The following is a 23,546-nucleotide window of genomic DNA, read 5'->3' on the forward strand; positions in this document are numbered from 1 at the left end:
CATATATGATTTTTTAAGTCATAAAAATATTTGATTGTTATGATATTTATTTTTTGATTATTAGTTTTCTATTTTTTTTAAGCGTTATATGTTCAAAAAAATTGATAATAATCATATTTGAGTTTGTTTTCAATTTTCATTACAAGTGATAATCATATGTGAGTGTCTTTGATTTAATCTGTTTGTCTACATTACATTTGGTAATAATATGTGATTGAGTATTCAAACTATGTTTATGTTTGTAATCACATGTGATTGATGTATAAATCGTACATTGTTCATAATAGATGCGATTTAATCATATGCGATTCTTTCTGATTTAATATTTTTGATCAAGAATCTTTTAATCACATGTGTTTTTCGAAATCATATGTTAATTCTTTCGTAAATGATTATGAATATAATCACACATAATTTTCCAAATAATATGTGATTACATTCATAATCACATGCCATTGTGAAAATAAATGATTATACAAGAGTTTATATGTCTTTGTAGAATTTTTCTAATCATATGTGTTTATATTAATGTTTATATGTTTAATCACATATTATACTATTGTATTTTTTGCTTTTATATGTATAATCATATGTGATTGGGTATTCAAATTATGTTTATGTTTGTAATCACATGTGATTGATGTATAAATCATATAGTGTTCATAATTAATGCAAATTAATCATGTATTTGTATAATTTTTCTAATCACATGTGTTTATATTCAAGTTTATATGTTTAATCACATATGTGATTGATATATAAGACATGGTTAAGTTATTCAACATAAATGTATTATAAAAAATATTTATAATCATATGTGATTTGATCTATATTATGCTAATGACATGTGATTGTCGATATCACATCGTATTGTACAAAGAACAAGGCATTTTATAACTGTCAAAAATATCAAAATCATATATGATTTAAAATAAAACATTGCCTAAACATTAATTTATAGTTAAACAAAAAAATAAAGATTGTTTTGTAAAGTAATAAACTACTTATCCATATTAAGCTTCACATATCCATGATATCATATATATGTTCAAACATTTATCTAATTAAAACCTAAACCTTGTCTTAATAAAGTAGCATAAATTCATCTAATTAAAAAGTAAACACTGTCTAAATAAACCAACAATTAAATTATCCATTGATAAACAGTCCTTCAAACTTCACAATTTCATTCTTCGCCTTCAACATTCTCCACTTCCATCTTCACCTTCACCTTCAGCACTTCCATCTTCATTTCTCCCATTTACCACTTTGCCTTCAATCATCCTCATTGGCAGTCCATCAACCTTTTCTGGATTTCTACACAAGCTTTTCTTTTATCGTTTTCTCTCTTCTCTTTATCTTGTTTGTTGTAATCATGAGCAAGCTCCATGATATAATCCTTCAAGAAATTAATTTCAGAATTTATCAATGTGTAAGCATATCTGGTTCTCACCCAATTAAGCAATGCATCTTGAACACCTTCTTTTGGAAATCCAACTTTGCTTTCTGTTTGACCCATATATGTTTCCATATATCTCATCACAAATACTCTACAATATCTTTTGTTATTTTTAGTTTTACATATCAGATGTGGTATTTGTGGTTTGATATTTGAGTCTTGAAGGGCATGACATCTTGGATGATTGATCTCATGTAGATATCTCAAGAAGTATATTTGCTGTAAATTATATATATATATATATATATATATATATATATATATATATATATATATATATATATATATATATATATATATATATAAATTTAGTCACATAGAATTGGATATATAAAAAATGTTATTTATATTTATATAATCAAATGTGATTAAAAATAATTTACATAATCACATGTGATTACAATCTATATAAATAATATATGATTCAGTTTCTGTAAATCCTTTTGGAGATTATAACATCAACAAATCATATATAATAATTTATCATCAAATCACATGTAATTATAACATATGTAAATATATATGATTTAGTTTTTGTAAATCCTTTTGCAGATTATAACATCATCAAATCATTTATGATTGAACACAGTCATAGAACGCAAATGATTTATCACCTTCATTCATAGTTTTACGATCTTCTTATTTCTCGAATATTTTATTTCAAACGTTTTAGTAACTTCTACAAGTTCAAACATACTTTATTTACTTAATACATGAATAACAAAAATACTAAATCGAAAAAATAATCGTTGATAGTCGTAAAATCGAGTGTTACTAAACAGAAAACTTTCAATAACTTGTTTGAGATCGAAAACTAGTGTTTTAGTACACAAATTTTTTTGAATAAATGGAGATTCGTGTATATTGATCTAATAAACAGTAGAAAAACTCGATATAGTTGTAAAATCGAGTGTTATCAAAATAGAAAACCTTCAATAACTTGATCGACATAAAAAACTAGGGGTTTCGTTCAAAAAAAACTTTATAATAATACAAATTTAGTGTTTATTGACCAAAATTATAGTAGAAAAACTCGATAATCATGAAAATCGAGTGATATTGATGAAAAACACATCAGCGTGAGTTTTGATACCTTTAGATGAAGGTTTTGACGATGATTTTGCTATTTTCAACGATATTTCAAGTGTTTTTGTGATTGATTCAATGAAAATCAATGAAAATGTTTGTGTTTTTGTTGAAAGTCTGTTGAAATGTGAGAGAGAAATGAGGGTTTTGGGTTGAGAGAAAGAGGATTTTTAATTTTGGTTACGAGGAGACGTGATGTATGCACACGATTTAGCATTTGCAGGATTGGTTTTGATATTTATGATTCTACCTTCGTCATTTTTTAAATGTTGGATGTTTGCATCGAATCTTTAAACTAATTACAAAAATGTCACCTTGTAAATTTAAAAGTGATTCTTATTCTCAATTGTCCTCGCAATAAAATTGTTCTCGATTGAACGGCCATTTCTCTCTCTCTCTCTCTCTCTCTCTCTCTCTCTCTCTCTCTCTTTGTATATATATATATATATATATATATATATATATATATATATAATTGAAAATTTTGAAATCAACATTAATATATTTTGAATCTAAGGGCTTGATTTCATCAGGAACAAATATATGTTTTGTATGCATGTATCCATATGCAAATACAAAAGAAACTCCATAAAATATTGATAAAATATGTTGTTTTATAGTGATGTATGTAATGAATCATTAATATACTTCGTTGAAAACAAAGCAAGTAACTAAAAAGTATAATAAAAACATAAGATTTTACATGAAAAGAAATCCAGTCAAGACTTCAGTCCAAAATAATTCCACCTATTCCAATTCCAATGATGACAATAATCGACACTTCGACATGAGATCTCATTTTGTCTACTCTATGAAAAGTAAACAGATATGCACAAATAGAAGAGCTCTCCACCACTCCATGGCATAATTTATATGTGTTAAGCCTATCCAAACACTTCAAAAGTATGTGCGTATAAATATAATGATCTGAAAAGAAACAGCTTCATGGGTACTTGTTGTCAACAACAACATGTGTATTGTTGAAACAAAATCACAGTCGGAGTTTGCTGGAAAAAATAGAAGCAATTTGGGTAAATGAAGTTACACAATGGTTGGGTTTTTAAAAGAGATTGAAATGAAAAATCGAAAATGGGGATGTACTCCGGGTAAATGAAGATAAACAAATGGTGGGTTTTGCAAGATTTGAAAAATAGAGGCTTTAATCTACTTTTTTTCCTTGTTGATTTTGTAGTGTCTTCTTTTTCTTATAGAAGTGGAGATTGTTGTGTGTAGTCCAGTAACAAAGAGGGCGTGTTAACTTTATAGTTGAATGGTACGTACATGCCTTTCTTTATGAAATCAATTTTATTGGAGGATGTGTTCTAGGCAGCAACCAATTGTCAGAGATGAGTCCTTTCTTTTGAACTTCTTATTTCAATTTATATTTTGGACTTTGGATTCGTATACCTGCTAAATTTTTTAGTAAACTTTTTATGTAGCCTAAATTAATGTTCTCTCTTGAAATGTACATGTGGATGTTTTTTAATTTCTTTTACTTTAAATCCACAACTGTTAGGGTGCAAAGTCATGCTTGGATGTAGTGTTTTAGGCTTTCCTCTTTGTATGTGTAAATGGGTTGAGTCTTTCCTATAAATGGGAAGTGAGTGACTCCCATTATGTAAGAAGTGACCCATTTGGAGTGTTAGACTAGAAAGAGAAATTTTATACAAACCCATTTGTATAATCTTTCTAGATCTAATAAGAGCTTAAAAGATTTATTTACTCCTTGTGTTCTTGATTTTACATGATGATTCACTAGATCTTTCTAATTCCGCACATGTCATCAAAATCAACATCACTACAATTGGTATCAGAGCGGGTGTTCTTGATTTTCATCAAGAATTAATCCTTGATGGCTATTTTGATTTGGTGATTCTTCATGTTCTTATTGATCTTTGTGTTTTGAGAGTATTTTGTGCTCTAGAAATCGAATTTTTCTTTGATTTGATCCATAATTCGACTTTCTCTCTCTAGAATACTTGTTTGTATCACTTTCTCTTTCTAGAAAACCCATTTGAAATCACTTTCTCTCTCTAGAAATATTCAAGTTTTTGTAATTATGGTGAATTTGCCATACAATTCTTGGATTTTGATCATTGAAGGTATCAAATACAAAGTCAATAAAGATCAATATTATGGGTTGGTGTTAAACAAGAAGATATATTGGGGAACTATGGTTTCTTATGGAGGATTGAAGGATGATCATGGAAGCTTGATATTTCAACCACTTTGTGAGATCAAATGGTTGGGTGATATTACATGTTCCATAATATCACGTAGTAGTGATAAGATTGGAGAAGAAAAATATTTGTTCGATAAGAAATATGTTTCTCTTGTTGAAAACCCAAATGATCTTCGTGCTCTTAAGGTTGTTGAAGTTGTTGACAATGGAGTTCAATGTGATGTTCTTGATGTTCTTGAAGTTCATGATAAGAAGGTTCAGGTTGATTCTCAAGATGAAAAAGTTTTTTGCTCAATTGGAGTTCAAACCGATGATGTTTTGTGTTCTTGTGATTCGTTTGAAGGAATGAATCCTTATCGGAAGTCGGTGATCCAAGAAAATCACAAGTATCAAACTCCAAAAGATTTGATTCAAACTCAAAATGTTCATGTTGTTGAAAGTGGGTTTGTTCATGAAGTTAAGTCTTCAAGATGCAAAAAGATGAGAAAGAAAAAGAAGAAGAAGATTTATCGGAAAAACAAGCGGGTTTACTCACAAAAATCGTCAAATGTTGTGAAGCCAAAATCCGTGAAACAAATTTGGATTCCAAAGCAACAATCTCCAAGTGTTGCATTGAATTTGAAGTCAAAACCCAAATTTGTTGGTGGTTCTTTTAAAGATGTTCTTGGATCGTTGAAGAACACGAAGAACACGAAGAATGAGTTGTACATCTCGCATGGTGGGTGGTACAATGTTCGATTTGGACATTTTCTCATTCCAACAAAAGAGCCAAGATCTTCCAAATTTGATTCGTTCGTTGAAAATGGATCTCAATTCGTGAAAAAGGTATCACAAATTCTCAAATGGATTCCAAAACATCCATGATTTCGATTCGTATTTTACGTTTTTCATTTTTGATCGATTTGCCTCATTGGATCTAATCCGTTTCAACCTCATTGATTGATCCAATTATTTTTGTTTAGATCTCACAAAAATCAAAATCATATTCTATCATTTTTTTATAAAATTCATTGTTCATTCAATTAAAAATTCGAGCCCATACTAAACCAATTAATCTTTTCATTTGTAAGCATTGAGCTCAAATAATTCGATATTGTTCATCTATATTCTCTTTTAGCCCAACTTGCAATTCAATAATGTTTCTAATCAGATTACCTTAAGCCCAATTTTCGATTCAATGACTTAAAATAAGAGAAATTTACAAAAATAGCCATTTACACTAATGATATTACAAAAATAGCCAAAAAAAAAATCGAAATTACAAAAATAACCACCCATTTCGCAGATGAGAAGGTCCCATCTGCGAAATGGGCTTCTCATCTGCGAAAGTACAAGTGCCTAAAGCACAGTTGTGCTTTAGGCACTTGTACTTTCGCAGATGGCCTTTTTTTTTTTTTTTTAAATTTTTGCGAAGGTACAAGTGCCTAAAGCACAGTTGTGCTTTAGGCACTTGTACTTTCGCAAATGGCCTTTTTTTTTTTTTTAATTTTTGCGAAAGTACATTTTGCGAAAGTACAAGTGCCTAAAGCACAACTGTGCTTGAGGCACTTGTACCTTCGCAAAAATTTAAAAAAAAAAAAAAAGGCCATCTGCGAAAGTACAAGTGCCTAAAGCACAACTGTGCTTTAGGCACTTGTACTTTCGCAAAAAATTTAAAAAAAAAAAAAAAAAAAGGCCATCTGCGAAGGTACAAGTGCCTAAAGCACAACTGTGCTTTAGGCACTTGTACTTTCGCAGATGAGAAGCCCATTTCGCAGATGGGACCTTCTCATCTGCGAAATGGGTGGTTATTTTTGTAATTTCGATTTTTTTTGGCTATTTTTGTAATATCATTAGTGTAAATGGCTATTTTTGTAAATTTCTCTTAAAATAATGAGTCGAAACATAATTGCATCTGATTTTCAATCAATCATATGTGTGGTTCGTCATGCGACTTGTACACCAGCTTTATATGGTTGTACAATTGTATCAGTTCTTCATCGTTTCTTCATCCAAACATCTGATTATAATCAAATTCTTGTTGTGTTCTAATTGTTGTTAGATCGTTTGAAAAGAATAATCAATTTCTTGATTATGAATCGAAATCAGATGTTAATTGATTTTGATTTAAATGTTGTTGAAATCTTGGAAGAGTGAGAGTAGAAAGTCAAAATCGGGTTATACGTGCACCTGGAATCAATTTGAAATTTGAATTGAAGTCAAAATCGATTTGGTTTGATTTTTAGGCGAAGTCGGAATTGAATATTGCTGAGATTCTTCATTCGCATCTGTAATTGTGATTTTTTTTGATGTTGAAGTCAATGTGTGGTTTATGTTCTTGGAATCAAATGGGTTTGACTGTTGAAGGGTCTTATCTTTTGATTAACTGAGAAATCGAACTATGGTTTGCTATGGGAAATCGATTTGGGAGTTTTTGAAAGCTTGAGTTGAAGAACCGATTGTGAAATTGATGTTTGGAGTTTTGATTTTGGTTGTCAACTAGCCAAGTGGTTGAACTCGGTTTACAGATGGTCACGGTTTGAAAGTTGATTGAATATTGATTTGGGGCTAATATTCGAATCGTTTGGAGGTGTGTTATACTCAATTGTTAGTCGACTGGAACAAGTTGATAAAAGAACGGAGTGTCGATGTTCGCAAGATCAATTGTTGGTTGGTTGTGGAACAAAATGCAAAGTCAAGAAAGAGAGGAATCGATGTTGGCTAATGGAATTTGATGTCGATGCGATGAAAAGCGAAAAGATGTGATATGGAGTTCATATCTGGGAGCAGTTCGCATATAAAAGCAAAAACGTTCGCATTTGGTTAAAGGCCAAGAATATTCGCATCTGGGTCTAAAAAGGGTTCGCATATGAGATAAAAATAGTTAGTTCGCATCAATGGATTGTATATGCGAAAGTTCTCATTCGCAACTGGAACGAGAAGTGTCGTTCATTCGCATATGGTGATTTGGGGAAGAACACAAAGAGTTTCAGTTTGCACCCCTGATCTTTTCACGAAATGACAGTTTATACCCAACTTCGCAAATGGGCAATAAAAGCTGAGAAATTGCAGAATTTTTAGTTCTGGTCCTTGCAGTTTGTGCGAATTTACACTTTATGCCCGGTTTCGCAAATGGGCTAGAATTTTGCATATTTGACTGTTTTTGGCGCAACGGGTCCCTGCAAGTTTCAGAAAATGACAATTTCTACCCAGTTTTTGAAAAATCTTGCAACTTTCACCCAAAAAGTCAAAAATTTTCATAAATTGGAAATTTTTGTGGCTTTTTCGTGATTGTTTTTCCGTGCAAGATTTTTGGTGATTCATTTTTGGTACACATCAAGGGGAGTATTGTGAAGACTATTCCTCAGGCGCTTCTCATCCTTAGTGGGTTTTATAATCATTTTTTGATTATAAAAAGGGGGAGAATGATGGGTATTCGAAGCTTCTCGGGTTTGTCGAATATTCATTTGCGGATTTGGAGACCGGTGTTACTTCGAGGGGGAGTTTGGTCTTGATCGCGCTAGCTCAATGATGGGTATTCGAAGCTTCTCGGGTTTGTCGAATATTCATTTGCGGATTTGAAGACCAGTGTTACTCCGAGGGGCAGTGTAACGACCCAATTTTTACGTCCAAAAAATTTCATTTTTAAGGTATTACTTTAGAAAACATTAATAAATAAAAACATTGTTTGTTCACACCATAACACGTTGCAACCATGTTCTAAAAAGCCAAACCATACATCCCATCAAAATATCAGAGTACAATCCCAGTAAATCTCATAAATGCGGAAACCGAAGAGTGTGTGTATGACGTGCCGCTACCGCGCCGGCTCCTTCCCCTTCGATGCAGAGGTACCTGAAAACAAAACTGTAAACGTAAGCACAAAGCTTAGTGAGTTCCCCCAACGTACCACATATCATACAAACACATAACATACGTACTGCCAGGCTATTCTGGGGTGCCTGACTACCCGGTACGGCCATTCTGGGGTGCCGACCTACCCATACGGCCATTCTGGGGTGCCGTCTTACCCGTGTCAAGCCATTCTGGGGTGCTGACTACCCATGTCAAGCCATTCTGGGGTGCTGACTACCCATCGGTCCTAACAACCGATCCTCGGGGACTATTTCACCCCTACTACTACGATCACATGTAACATAACAAGCCAGCATGCAAACATATCATCACATACTGTCAGACGTATCTGGGGTGTCTGACTACCCTTCGGTCCTAACAACCAAACTCTACTACTTATCACAGACAACACATCATGCTAGCATATAACATATCAGGTAGTAGCAAACTTAGATGATATCACAAAGACAATCATCTATCATACATCTCCTACTGGTGGGTCGGCATTGTGGCCTTAGACCCACTGCTACTGGAAGGTAACTCACCTCAAAGTAGCTGCTGAACTGATCGGGAACTAACTGACTGCTGCTGCTCCGGGAGTCCTCCGGCTGCAATTCCCACAACATACTTAATCAAACACTGCTAACTACCCTTTAGGTAAAATGACCATTTTACCCCTGGTTTAGCTCTAAGCCAATGCTAGGGTCAACTTTCAGTTGACCCGACTCGCCGAGTGGATTACCACTCGCCGAGTCCCTAGCAAACCATTGTCCTGGGTCCCTGGTTCTACTCGTCGAGTCGGGCTATGACTCGACGAGTTCACCTTCTAACTGTCGTTCAACTTCTTCATCCTACTCGCCGAGTTGCATGAACAACTCGTCGAGTTCATCTCCATCCGATGAACACTTTATGCTAAGACTCGCCGAGTTGTATGAACAACTCGCCGAGTCTGTTCTTGATCTATGAAGATTGCCTTGGACTCGCCGAGTCAGGGCATTGACTCGCCGAGTCCTATCATGAGTGAGTTCGGCTCCCAACTCACCGATTCACCCCCTGTGACTCATGGCTCAACTCGACACATGAAGAAGGGACAAACTCGAAGACTCGCGAGCAGACTCGCCGAGTCACATGAACGACTCGCCGAGTCGTTGCCATGCACTCCTTAAATATACCGATTTGCTCGATTCCAGTCCATGCCATTCATAGATCTGGACTTCTAGGACACGAATCACACGTAAAGTTTCCAACTTTACGTGTGGATATTCACCAATATGGATTATAGGGCTCAAAATGTCTCAAAAGGGTAGATCTAGGGCTAACAAGCCTCATGGGGCCAAAAAGCTAACAGATCTGAGCTCCTGGAGCTCAATCTTGCATAGATCCAAAGGCCAAACGCCTTATTACGACATATAATGCACATACAAACTTGGGGAATTGACCAAGAAGGACCCAAATGAAGTTTTAAGCATAGAATCAAGGGGAAAACGGGTTATACCTCAAAGGAACTGCTGGAAGGACACAAATAATGCTTGGATGGCTTCCTTTCTTCTGGATCTACTTCCTTCCTCTTTCAAAGCCTTCAAAAACACACCCACTAACCTCAAACTCTCAAAGAAATAGCTTAGAACGAGAGATACAGGGCTTTAAGGGTCAATGGGGACCGGCTTGGGGCTAATAAGTCCTTTAAATAGGGTGCAAACCCCTGAAACTTAGGGTTTCATCCAACAGCTGTGACTCGCCGAGTCCAGGATATGGACTCGCCGAGTCACCAACTTAAACGTGTCCCGGGTCCCGCCTCCACTCGGCGAGTCGGACCTATGACTCGCCGAGTCCAAGGCAAAAAGAAAGGAATTACTCAATAACATTACGTACCAGGAACCGGGTGCTACAAATCTCCCCCACTTATTTTAGACTTCGTCCTCGAAGTCTGCTGCTCGATCCTGAAACAGCTCGGGATAATGCTCCATTATCTCGTCTACCGGCTCCCAAGTCCACTCTGAACCCTTGCGGTGCTGCCATTGCACCTTCACTAGCTCCACCCTCTTGTTCCTTAAATCCTTCGACTTCCTGTCGAGGATTGCGACTGGGCGCTCAATGTAGTTCAGGCTGTCATCAACCTGAATATCCTCCAAAGGTACTACTGCAGAATCGTCCACTAGGCACTTCCGCAACTACGAAACATGGAAAGTGCTGTGGATCTGGCTAAGCTCGGCTGTCAGATCCAGCCTATATGCTACCTTGCCCACCCGGGCTAAGACCCTGAACGGTCCGATGAATCGCGGGCCCAACTTGCCCCGCTTCCTGAATCGGATGACGCCTTTCCACGGCGACACCTTCAGGAGGACCATATCCCCGACCTGGAACTCTAAATCGGATCGACGCTTGTCGGCATAACTTTTCTGCCGACTCTGAGCAGTCTGAAGCCTGCTCCAGACCTGCTGGATCCTCTCAGTCGTCTTGAGCACCACTTCGGTGCTTCCCATGACTCTCTGGCCAACCTCACCCCAGCATATCGGGGTCCTACACCTCCGTCCGTACAACATCTCGAAGGGAGGGCGGTCGATACTCGCGTGATAGCTGTTGTTGTAGGAGAACTCAGCCAAAGGAAGATAGGTATCCCAGCTACCACCGAAATCCAGAACACACGCCCGCAACATGTCCTCCAAAGTCTGAATGGTCCGCTCACTCTGACCATCTGTCTGCGGGTGAAAGGCGGTGCTGAAATGCAGACGAGTGCCCAACTCGTCATGGAATCTCTTCCAAAACCTGGAAGTAAAACGCACATCCCTGTCCGAGATCACCGATACCGGCACCCCATGCCGTGCCACAATCTCCCTGATATAGATGTCGGCCAATTTCTCGGCCGATATGCTCTCCTGAATCGGAATAAAGTGAGCACTCTTGGTCAATCTATCCACGATGACCCAAATCGAATCCACTCCACGTGCGGTCCTGGGAAGCTTCGTGATAAAATCCATCGTGATATCTTCCCATTTCCACAGTGGAATATCCAACGGCTGCATCTTGCCATGCGGTCTCTGATGTTCGGCCTTGACCTTCCTGCAGGTCAAACATCGCTCGACATACCATGCCACATCCCGCTTCATGCAGGGCCACCAATAGTCTAGACGAAGATCCCTATACATCTTCGTCGCCCCGGGATGAATAGAGAATCGGGACTTGTGCGCCTCCCCCATCAAAATCTGGCGCACGCCTCCGTGATACGGCACCCACACCCTATGGTGTAGTGTCAATAACCCTCGGCTATCATAATCGAAGGAGGAAACCTGACCTACTACACGCTCGCTCTTCCGATGCTCCTCCTTGATAGCCTCCTGTTGGGCCTCCCGAATCTGCTCCAACAGGGGAGTCACCACGGTCATCCGCATGCAAACGTCCCTGATCGGCGCCGCCTTGCGGCTAAGCGCATCGGCCACCACATTGGCCTTCCCCGGATGGTAAAGGATCTCGCAATCATAATCCTTCACCACATCCAACCACCGACGCTGCCTCATGTTCAGATTCGGCTGATCCATGAGGTACCTCAAGCTCTTGTGGTCCGTGTAGATGGTACACCGAACCCCATAGAGGTAATGTCGCCATATCTTGAGGGCAAATACCACCGCCCCCAACTCCAAATCGTGCGTCGGGTAGTTCGCCTCGTGAGGCTTGAGCTGCCTCGAAGCGTAAGCAATGACATGCCCCCTTTGCATCAGCACCGCGCCCAACCCAGAAATGGACGCATCACAATAAACCACGAAATCCTCTACGCCCTCAGGCAGGGTTAAGATCGGCGCCTCACACAATCTCTGTCTCAGCGTCTCAAATGCAGCCTGCTGCTCGGGTCCCCACCGAAAGACCACGGCTTTCTTCGTCAGCCGCGTCAGGGGCACGGCTATCTTGGAGAAATCCTGGATAAATCTCCGATAGTAGCCTGCCAATCCCAGGAAGCTCCGAATCTCAGATGGAGACTTCGGAACCTCCCATCTCATCACGGCCTCGACCTTGGCCGGATCGACCAGAATCCCGTTCTGGTTGACGAGGTGTCCCAGAAATTGCACCTCGCGCAACCAAAACTCACACTTGGAGAACTTGGCATACAAGCTCTCCCTCCTCAGGGTCTCTAACACCTCTCTCAAATGCTCCTCATGTTCCTCCCGGGTCTTGGAATAGACCAAGATATCATCGATAAAGACTATCACAGACCGGTCCAGCATCGGTCTGCATACACGGTTCATGAGGTCCATGAACGCGGCAGGAGCATTGGTGAGCCCAAACGGCATCACCACGAACTCGTAATGGCCATAGCGCGTCCGAAACGCGGTCTTCTGCATATCCTCCTCCCTGACCCTCATCTGATGATAACCCGAACGCAAATCAATCTTGGAGAACCAAGATGCGCCCTGAAGCTGGTCAAAGAGGTCATCAATCCTCGGAAGCGGGTAACGGTTCTTCACCGTTACCTTTTTCAGCTCCCGATAATCTATACACATCCGATGCGACCCATCCTTCTTCTTTACAAACAGAATCGGGGCTCCCCAGGGCGAACTGCTCGGCCGAATAAATCCCTTGTCCAGCAGCTCCTGCAGCTGCGTAGACAACTCCTGCATCTCGGGAGGAGCCAACCGATACGGTGCTTTGGCTATCGGAGCCGCACCGGGAATGAGGTCAATCCTGAACTCCACCTGTCGCTCCGGAGGTATCCCAGGTAGTTCCTCCGGGAAAACATCAGCAAAATCTCGAACCACCGGGACCTCGCTCACGGTCGCCTTACCCGCCTCCCGGGTGTCCATCACGTACGCGACATAACCCGCGCATCCCTGCTGAAGGTAGCGCCTAGCCCTCGCTGCTGAACATACAGTGGGTCCACACTGCGGCCGCTCTCCATGAATCACTAACTCTCCCCCGCTTGGGGTCCTGACTCGCACTAGCTGCTGTGCGCAATCTATCACTGCCCCATTAGGGCTCAACTAATCCATACCAATAATCACCTTGTTCCCACGCAATGGAATGGGAACCAAGTCTACCAGGTAACGCTCCTCAAACAGTCGTAGAACACAATCTCGAAACACCATCGATGCTTGCATCGATCGATCGTCAGCAATCTCTACCTCTAACGGGCAATCTAACTCGCCTGAAGTCTCATGAAATCTCTTGCTAAGAGCAAGAGAAACGAACGATCGGGATGCAACCGAGTCGAACAATACCTGGACCGGGATGCCGTTCACATGGAACGATCCTAATACACATGTATACACACGGAGCACATATCAATATCATAACAACGTAAAATAAAAGATAGAAGGAAGGAATCATACCCGTCACCACATCGGGTGCGGCGCGTGCCTCCTCAGCAGTCAACTGAAATGCCCGACTCCTCACCACTGGAGCCTCTGCCTTGCCCTGACGGCCATCCGTGATCCGCAGGGTCGCTGGCGCTGGCGCCTTCACTGGCGCTGAAACTGTCAACATGGGGCAATTGGCCTTCTTGTGGCCCCTCTGGTTGCAGTGGAAACACAGCAACTCCGATGTCTGAATAACTGTCGCAGGAGCAGTGCAATCCCTGCTGATATGCCCAAACTTGCCGCACTTGTAGCAGCCTGACGACCCCATCCTGCACGCCCCCTCGTGCGGCCTGCCGCACCTCCTGCAGCGGCTTGGTCCCGACTGGCCTTTTGGCCTCCCATCTGATCCCTTGGGCTTCTTCCCCGAAGCCCCTGATGCCTGACCATCCTCAAGTTTCCGTTTCCGGATGTGCTCCAAATCTATCTCTCTCTCTCTCTAGCCCTGGCAATCATGGAGTCCAGGGTAGGGCAAGCCGAAAAGCTAACATGCTCCCGAATGTCAGCTCGTAGCATATCATGGTAACGAGTCCTCCTCATATCCTCGTCACCTGCATACTGGGGCACCAATAAAGCCCTCTCCCGAAACTTGGCGGTGATTTCCGCCACGGTCTCTGTCGTCTGCCTCATGTCTAAAAACTCCCTGGCCAGCTGCTGAAGCTCAACCGCTGGCGCAAACTCTGCCCTGAACCTAGCCACAAAGTCCGACCAGGTCATTGCCTCGATAGCCGAGGCTCCCAACGAGTCACCCACTGACTCCCACCAATCTCGGGCCCGGTCCCGCAAACACCCTGCTGCGTACCTCACCTTCGACCCCTCGGGGCAGAAGCTGGTCAACTGGGCGGACTCGATATCCGCAATCCACCGCCTGGCGACAATGGGGTCCTTCACCCCATGGAAATCCGGCGCACCACTGCCCCTGAAGTCCTTGAAGGACAGCGTGCGAGATCCTGACTGGCTAGAGGCCAAGTCGCTCCTGAATGCCCGTAGGCGATCCTCCATCAACTCCCTTGGGCCGTAAACCCCTTTTCAAGGGCTTAAATGCCCTAAAACTTTCCCCAAATGCTTAAGGACTTTAACTACTAGTACTTGTGATTGTTTAGAACATCAAAAGCTCATCAAAATCACAAGTTAGTAGGAGTTTACGGCCAAGAACTCCTCTTGGGCCGTAAACCCCTTTTTGTGGGATAAAAATCATTCCAAGCAACCCTTAAGCCTTTAGACAATTTACCTTGCACCTTTGGGACTAGAATGGAGAGTAGAACACATAAAAACCACTCCTTGAAAGGAGTTTACGGCCAAGGAACATATCTTGGGCCGTAAACTCCAAGTGAAGGCACCAAAGTGTGCCTCTTGTCCCCATAAGCCTTAGATAAATTCATGAAAGCAATCCTTGTTGTTTAAGTGCTTCAAATCAATTAAAATCCAAGAGTTTACGGCCGTAAACTCTAGTATGAAGGACTTTAGGCCGTAAACTCCCATATGGAGTGTTCTAGAGCCTTAAACTACTTCATGTGTTATTCCAACAAAGCTAGGAGTGAGCTAGGACCAAGATAGCACCATAAAACACCCAAAACCAACCTTTGAGGAGTTCACGGCCATAAACCCATGAGTTTACGGCCGTAAACTCCAAGATGTGGGGTTTGTTGGGTGGTAAACTCCAAGATGTGGGGTTTGTTGGGTGGTAAACTCCTATACAAGGCCATTTGATGTTTCAAACCCTTTTGCCTTGTCCCGTAACAACTTAGATGCAACCATTTGAACCTTAAACACTCATAAGAGTGCTTACATGTTCCTAATTGTATTAACTTACTTTGTTAAGTTATTATGTGGCTAATTAGTTATATATATGCTTATTATATGATAACTAGGCTCGTACGTGTGAACAAGTCTCCGTTTGACACTTAGCACGGTACCCGATACCTCAATTCAAGCGACTCACCACATGTGAGTTCATACCCCTTGAATCAATCTTTGAAATGATTTTAAATGTTTTAAACACTTTATGGGGGGGGGGGATACAAGTCAAATACTTATAGTTATTGCTTCAATCACATGTGATTGCCTTTAATCACATGTGATTAATAACTAGGAAAACAACGATTTTTACAAATGTTCAAATTATTTATCAAACTGTTTCACTTCAAACGTTTTACAAACTCTTTTTACTTATCAAATGCTTTTATTAAACTTTGTTCTACTTCTTATAAATTGCATGCCCATATACGTATAGATGTATAAATAATGTTTAAAAGGCTTAGGAAAGCCACCTATCCTATTTCCTTTTCCTCGATTTGGATGTGGTCTGGTGGAGCTTCGGGTGACCATCCGAAAGTCGTTTCAACATTAGTTATATATAATATATACATGTATAGACATAAAAGCACTTCCATACTCAGATTTATCAGTACATCAATAGTTAGTTACCATCGGGGTAACACAGTACAATACATATACATATACTAGAAACAATACATATACAATGATACTAGAAACAATACATATACAATGATGCTAGAAACAATACATATACATATACTAGAAACAATACATATACATATACTAGAAACAATACATATACAATGATGCTAGAAACAATACATATACATATACTAGAAACAATACATATACATATACTAGAAAGAGAAACAGTACATATACATGAATACTTTATTATGGTGATTTAAATCGGAGCATGACTTAACTGTCATGGCTCGAGTTGTAGCCAGAATTCTCTTGAAGGGAGAGCGTTGAGTTTGCGTATAGATCTATATTGGATTGACAATCCTACACCTTGCTGCTAGCTACAGCCGGACCTGCAGGTCTGCGGGTGCCAAACGTCATTCCGTTATTACGACCATTCATTTGTCGTTGTTACTAGTCAATAGTATGGTGCAATTTATCACGTAATGCCTTAATATAAATCCGGTTAAGGTAGTTAGTACCGCAGTAGTCTTATAATACAAAGGCTACAGTACTACATTAATTTACCCATTACATATTTTAGTGATAACCTCACTTAAACGTTTATGTACAAACTATATTTTGTTAAATGATAGTTACATTTGGGAAATTACACACTTTTACATAAAACGAGCATACAAAACAGTTAAGCCTTGGTAGAAGGCTACTTTAATAGAAAATATAGGTTTTTCTGAGAGATTCAAACTTTTACGAACAATTGCAAATCTTTACATACATTTTACAAACTTATACTTTATACATGTTCAAACATTTTCGGATGACAAATACCGACACTAAAATACTTATGAACTCACCAGCTTAATGCTGATAAACTCTTTCAAAATAACTTGTATTCTCAGCTCATCAGTAGACAGGTACCGAGACCAGCTTTTGAGAAGATGGAGCGTATTCAAGACTCATCTTATTATTTTGATATACGTTATTTTTGGTGTCTATAATGTACAGAACACGCTTGTATTAGAATTATATATTTAATGCAATGGAAGATGTTGTTTGCTTATTTACATTTACTGTGATGTGATACTTACATGACGTCCTCCGCCCCAGAACGTTTCCGCCATTCTTGGTTTTGGGGTGTGACACAATCCCAATCAAATACAGTACAACATGTTCAATTGTTCTGTTGTAGACAAACTTCCTATGAGAAGGAGGGCTTTTTCGTCAATTGCATTGTCCACCTTTTTAGGTAGGACAAAAAATTACAATTTTTGTCCCAACTTTTTTTAGGGATATTTTGTACAACTTGTTTTCTCTTAGACAAGCTTTCTTGCGTTATTTTTGATAAGGATGAGGAGGGTATTTATGTCTTTTAGACAAACAAGAGATAAGTTTAGAAATGATTACAAATCGTTAAAAATCGAAGAAAAAACGCCGATAATTACCTTTCATAGTCAACAGTGACAAAATGGTTTCATTTAGGTTTTCGTCGGAAGATATGTTTCTTCGATTTGTTCTTCGCGAGGTTGAGAATGTTTGCGGTGATTGAATCCTTCTGGAAATGGTTTTTGTGTTATGGGGAAACGATGATGTGTTCGAAAAGGGAAATGATAGATTTGTTGTCGAGATTTGATGTGCGATAAAATTACAGAAGTGCCATGGATGGTTTAATGTTTTGGATTATTTACAAATTTGCCACTCTGTTTTTATGTTTTTTAAATTCATTAAATGATTGGCTGCGAATGGTTCTCCCATTCTCAACCTTTTTTTCTCAATTGAATACTCTTATATATATATATATATATATATATATATATATATATATATATATATATATATATATATATATATATATATATATATATATATATATATATGGAAATGATCAAATGAGAACACCTAAAAGGTTGAGAACGCGAAAACAATTCTAGACCAATCAATATACAAGGATATATTAGTAATTGTATATTTTAATTAAATTAAAATAAAATAGAATTCATTGAAATTCCCTTAAATGTAGGATGAGTTACCAAAAAACAAAAAAATATTCTATTTTTAATTTTACTTATTAATAGAATATAAAAAACATTTTTACCAAAATTTAATTTAAAATTGAAAAAAAATCAATTCTTTTCTCGAATTTCACATTTTTTTCAAAAAATGAATAGAAATTCAATCCCAAATCAATATACTTGTATTCAAAAACAAAAAATTTCTTCAAAAAACCTAATACGACTCCAATCGCAAATGAATATACATCAATTTACAAATAATCCAATGCCTTTTTCATCAAAATAAAAATAGCGTAAAAATTATCATTTCTTAAAGAAGTGAATACCTCTAATCATAAATAAATACACTCATTCATACATGAATACAATGTTATTTAGAAATAAATACAACCATTCACACAATAATACACTGTTATTCACAAATAAATACACTGTTACTCATAAATAAATACAAAATAAAAATAGTGTAAAAACTTAAAAATACCTCTGATCATAAATGAATACACTGCTATTTATAATTAAATTCACATTCTATCAGAGATGAAAACACCAAAATTGCATTAACACCAAGGCCAACAAGCTCGGCAGCTAAAAACCTGAATATCTTTTTCTATAGAAGAAGAATATATATATATAAGAAAGTTTAGATAGATATGATCAAAAAATGGATGAAGAAGTACTGAAAACGTACCCTATGACTATTATTGCCATATAAGAGGAATGAACTGAGATAAATGAGCTCCGATGCAAGACTTATGGCGTTAATGGTGATGACAAGAGTGTTGTCTGACAAGAGTGTTTTTTGGGTGATTGATAGGTAAGCCATTGAAGATCCATAGCAAACAGTTCATGATACACGCGATGTAAGGATCTGGTGAGAATTCCTCTACTGATTTGTTCTTGAAGATTCTCCATATCGTAGGCCTATGATTTACCAGTTTTGATTTCATGATATGATCACAATATAGAAAGAACAACTAATTTAGGTGTATAGTCATAATGTAAAGGAACTTACGAGGGAGAGATAAACAGGCCGAAAAGGATGACATTCCATGTGGAAGAGAAAGTTATGAACACGGATAATGTAGAAGAAACAGCAATCTAAACTTGAAATTGGAAGTTGAACAGATGAATTGTATTAGCTAAATAGGAATCATTATTTCATCCGTTTCAAACTAAGAGCAAGTTGATTTTCCAGATAACAGTAAACAGATTGATAAAAAGGGAAGAAACAACAAAACGGAATATGAAATTTTCTTTTACTCTCATTTCAAGCATACTATCGTCGACCTAATCACATCATGTTGATCGACTAACAGTTTTAGATTCAAACAGTCAGATCATTATTCAATTCTGTTTGTAATCAATAAAACGTAAACAATTTAAATCCAATGAAATTTCCAATTGGGTTTTAGTGCATCACCCAAAAATCCCAATTCAAACCCAAAATCCTCACTTGTGATCGCCAAACCACCACCATATAATTTTAATAACATTAAATCCCAATTGGGTTTATGAATCACTTATAATTTTAATAGCAGTAAATTGTGAAAATAATATCAAATTTTAAGAAGATAGCATTAAAAAAATCGAAACATGAACTAGAAGAAGAGTAACACGAACAAGAGTGTTAATCACAATTTCCGACCACTAGGGTTGTCGTCTGGTCGTTGGGCCACCTGAGTACCACCGCAATATGCCTCAAACGTCGTTGCTTCACCATCTCCCTTCTCGATCTCAATCCGAATTAAAGCTTACCTAAAACGATGTTGACAATGTCGATGATGGCGGCATAAGTTTCTGATTTCTATGGAGATAATGACACATATAGAAAGGTTGACAATGGCGGTAGGAGGGTTTAGGGTTTGATTCGAAGTGGTTGATAGATAGAGACGTGCCCTAGGTGTATATATATATATATATATATATATATATATATATATATATATATATATATATATATATATATATATATATATATTCACATTTGTTGCGCGTTTGGTTACTATCTTATCTAAAAAGACTATTTTGTCATTAATTTTTAATTTATTTAAATAAAAACCCTCAACCTCACTTCTATGTCACCTTACCTTATCTTACCTTATCTATCCTCCTTATTTAAATAAATTAAAAAATCAATGGTAAAATAGTTTTTTTGCAACAAAAACAAACTGTTATAAGGACCTTTCCAATTATAACATTAAGTTATGGACCAAAGATGCAAATTATCACAAACTATAGGGATCATTTGTGTAATTTACTCTTATATAAATTTCAAAACATATCCCTATACATGTCTTTCTCTTAATTTTGTTTTAAGCTCTTAATTTTATAAACGTGCAAATTTCAAAACATATCCCTATACAAAAACAAATGACTTAAGAAATTAATATAATTTTCAGTTATACAAATTTAGTCCTTATTTTTATAAACATTCAGTTGTTATTGGTAATATCAAGCACTTACATTATGTTGCATGATATCAAACATGTTTATTATATTTGGTACATATTCTACAAATACTTATATTATTATTCCATTTCAAATCATAAGATCAAACATGTGTAAAATGATATTTCATGAAACACAAAAGGTAATAACATTTGGTACATCTTCTTCAAAAACTTAGTAATATTCTATTTCCCCACAAGATATCAAACATGTTTAAACTAACATTTCAAGAAACCAAAATAAAAAAGTAATAATATTTGGTACATTTTCTGCAAAAATGAAGTTTGTTGTTTGTTGTAGTTGTACATACATGGTTTCAACTTCTATAGAAATCAAGCATTTCTTCTTCCACAGGATGAGTTTTACCTACTATTGTGAGGCAATGAAGAGGTTGACCAAAGTCAACTGTCCTTAATTGCTTCATTGACCCGGCCACCACCTTTTGGTTCTCACTTCCTAGCCTTGCAAATCCCACACACAATGTGTCTTCATTGTAAGCTTCCCAAATCAACAACAAAAAATAAAAATCTTTTTTTCTATATTAAACAAAAAATAAAAAATAAACAAATCAAGGAAATTACCTGATTCTCCACGTAGTTGTTCAACCTCTAAGAGTTGATCAATAGCAACTCCAATTGTCATGAAACTAGGAGGCTCGTATTGCTTTTTTCCTCTATAACATAATAAAAAATGTTGAAAAATATTTGAGTAAATTACACGAATGGTCCCTATGGTTTGGAGTAATTTGCACGTTTGGTCCCTAACTTATTTTTTTAACTCAAAAGGTCTCTACTGTTTGTTTTTGTTGCACGCTTGTCCCTGTCTTACCTAAAAAGACTATTTTGCCCTTGATTTTTTAATTTATTTAAATAAACACACCCCAACCCCACTTCCACCTTACCTCACCTTACCTTACCTTACCCACCTTATTTAAATAATTTAAAAAATCAAGGGCAAAATAGTCTTTTAAGGTAAGGTAGAGACCAAGCGTGCAATAAAAACAAACTATAGGGACCTTCCAAGTTAAAAATAAAAAACAAGTTAGGGACCAAACGTGCAAATTACCCCAAACCATAGGGACCATTCATGTAATTTACTCAAAAATATTAATAAAATGAAAACTACACTTTCTAACCTGCATAGTGATTCCAATGAAGGTTCTTTAACTCGTATATCTGCAATGCCAATAGAATTATTACTTTATTAGTAACTAAAGGATAAATAGTTAAATACTCATTTATGCAACAATTTCTCACAATATTGTTACCTAATAAACACAGAGTATGTAACCCTAGTCCTCGATTTCTTTGAATTTTCTCATAAAAACTATCAGGTCTCCATGTTTCTGTAAAGAAAGGTAAAGAAACAGTTTCTCCATAACGATAAAGTTGTAAGCCACATACTCCAACTGCATTCATTACTGATGCATTATATATCACCTTCACTTCCACCTCCAATTTCTTTGCCCTTACAACCAGATCACTATGTGTTGTCGCCCTATTTTTTATAAAATGTACATAGTCAACAATTGAAAGGGTATTTTTTTTTTGAAAAAATTATTTATGATTCAAATATAAGTGAGGAAAAGTATCATTACCCAAAAGGGTCTCCAACAACAAGGAAAGCAACATCAAATTCACGAGCCTCTAACAACATATCATCAGCCTTTTCCTCTACCATTTCCCTATCTGCAACTGTAAGTGGCTTTCCATACAGCTTTTCCTGTTAAAAACGAAAAAGATCAAACTCAAAAGCAAGAAAATTACAAAGGATATATGAGTTGTAAACATTTTATACAATGAATGAAAGAAAAGCTTAGTGATTCAAGTGTCACAAATCCAAGTCATCAAGAGCTTGAAGAATCGATGCTTTAGTAACAATCAACCTAAACCATGATCTTTAAGCTCTATTTGGGTAAAATGTGTAAGAACATGTTCTTGTACTCGTTTTCTTTCTGAAACTGCGAAGAATCTCCCACACCAAATCCGAATCTCTCTAAAGATACTTACGTATCATAACTTCAATCAAAACATTATCATTCGGATTCTTAAAATCGCAATGACGGCTTTCAAAACTCAAATACAGGAAACCCTAAATCTGATTTACTCAATTCGTCCCAAAGGAGTTTTCTTACAACTTTCGAAGGTAAAACGTTTACTTAATTAACTTCAAATACTAATAAGAACCGATTATTCGGTAGCAAGTAGTGCAATAGAAGTATCTAAGTTACAAACAAAGGAAAGATACGAATAGAGAAGTGAAATTACCAGGGTGGAGATGCCATCTTTGGATATACCAAAGGAAAGGAGAGATGTGTAGGATTCAATATAGAGCTTTTGGCATTTCTTCACAGCTTCTAATCCTCTTAATGTGATGTCTTTTTCATCGCCGAGTCCCAATCCGATTATATACAACATCTTCAATCCCTCCCTCTGCTGAATCTGTTTGCTCTTGTTTTTTTCTCTGTTGTAAACTTGTGATGTGATTGCAGGAAGATCCAATGTTAAACCCTAACCCTCGAAGTGCAGAAGTCGATATGTGTTTTTTGTTTATTAACATTTTTGTGTAAATTTAATCAAAAAGTCGATATATAAGTGTCATGATATTACAACTCACCATTAATATTATATATCTCTTATCATACCATTTGTCAACCTATTAATTATCCATTATAAATTTATTATATCTTCATGCTTAATAAAAACCTCCCTTAAATGCCACTTGTCCATCTTTTAGACCTGTGCTTCTGCCACGTGTCC

At 37.4% G+C, this 23,546-nt stretch overlaps 1 protein-coding gene across 1 annotated transcript; it reads right to left on the reverse strand.

Moving 5' to 3' along the window:
* Window positions 1-20,887: 20,887 nt before the first annotated feature.
* Window positions 20,888-23,332, reverse strand: LOC145030717 (putative diphthine methyl ester synthase). The gene is made up of 6 exons (XM_078979119.1): window positions 23,055-23,332; window positions 22,385-22,509; window positions 22,055-22,284; window positions 21,923-21,962; window positions 21,369-21,460; window positions 20,888-21,285 (listed from the first exon to the last, which is right to left on the reverse strand). The coding sequence occupies exons 1-6, from the start codon at window positions 23,202-23,204 to the stop codon at window positions 21,104-21,106; spliced, it is 819 nt and encodes a 272-aa protein (XP_078835245.1). The 5' UTR covers window positions 23,205-23,332; the 3' UTR covers window positions 20,888-21,103.
* Window positions 23,333-23,546: the final 214 nt, after the last annotated feature.

The sequence above is a fragment of the Lactuca saligna genome, chromosome 2, assembly GCF_052625555.1.
Source record: "Lactuca saligna cultivar CGN05327 chromosome 2, ASM5262555v1, whole genome shotgun sequence".
Taxonomy (NCBI): Eukaryota; Viridiplantae; Streptophyta; class Magnoliopsida; order Asterales; family Asteraceae; genus Lactuca; species Lactuca saligna.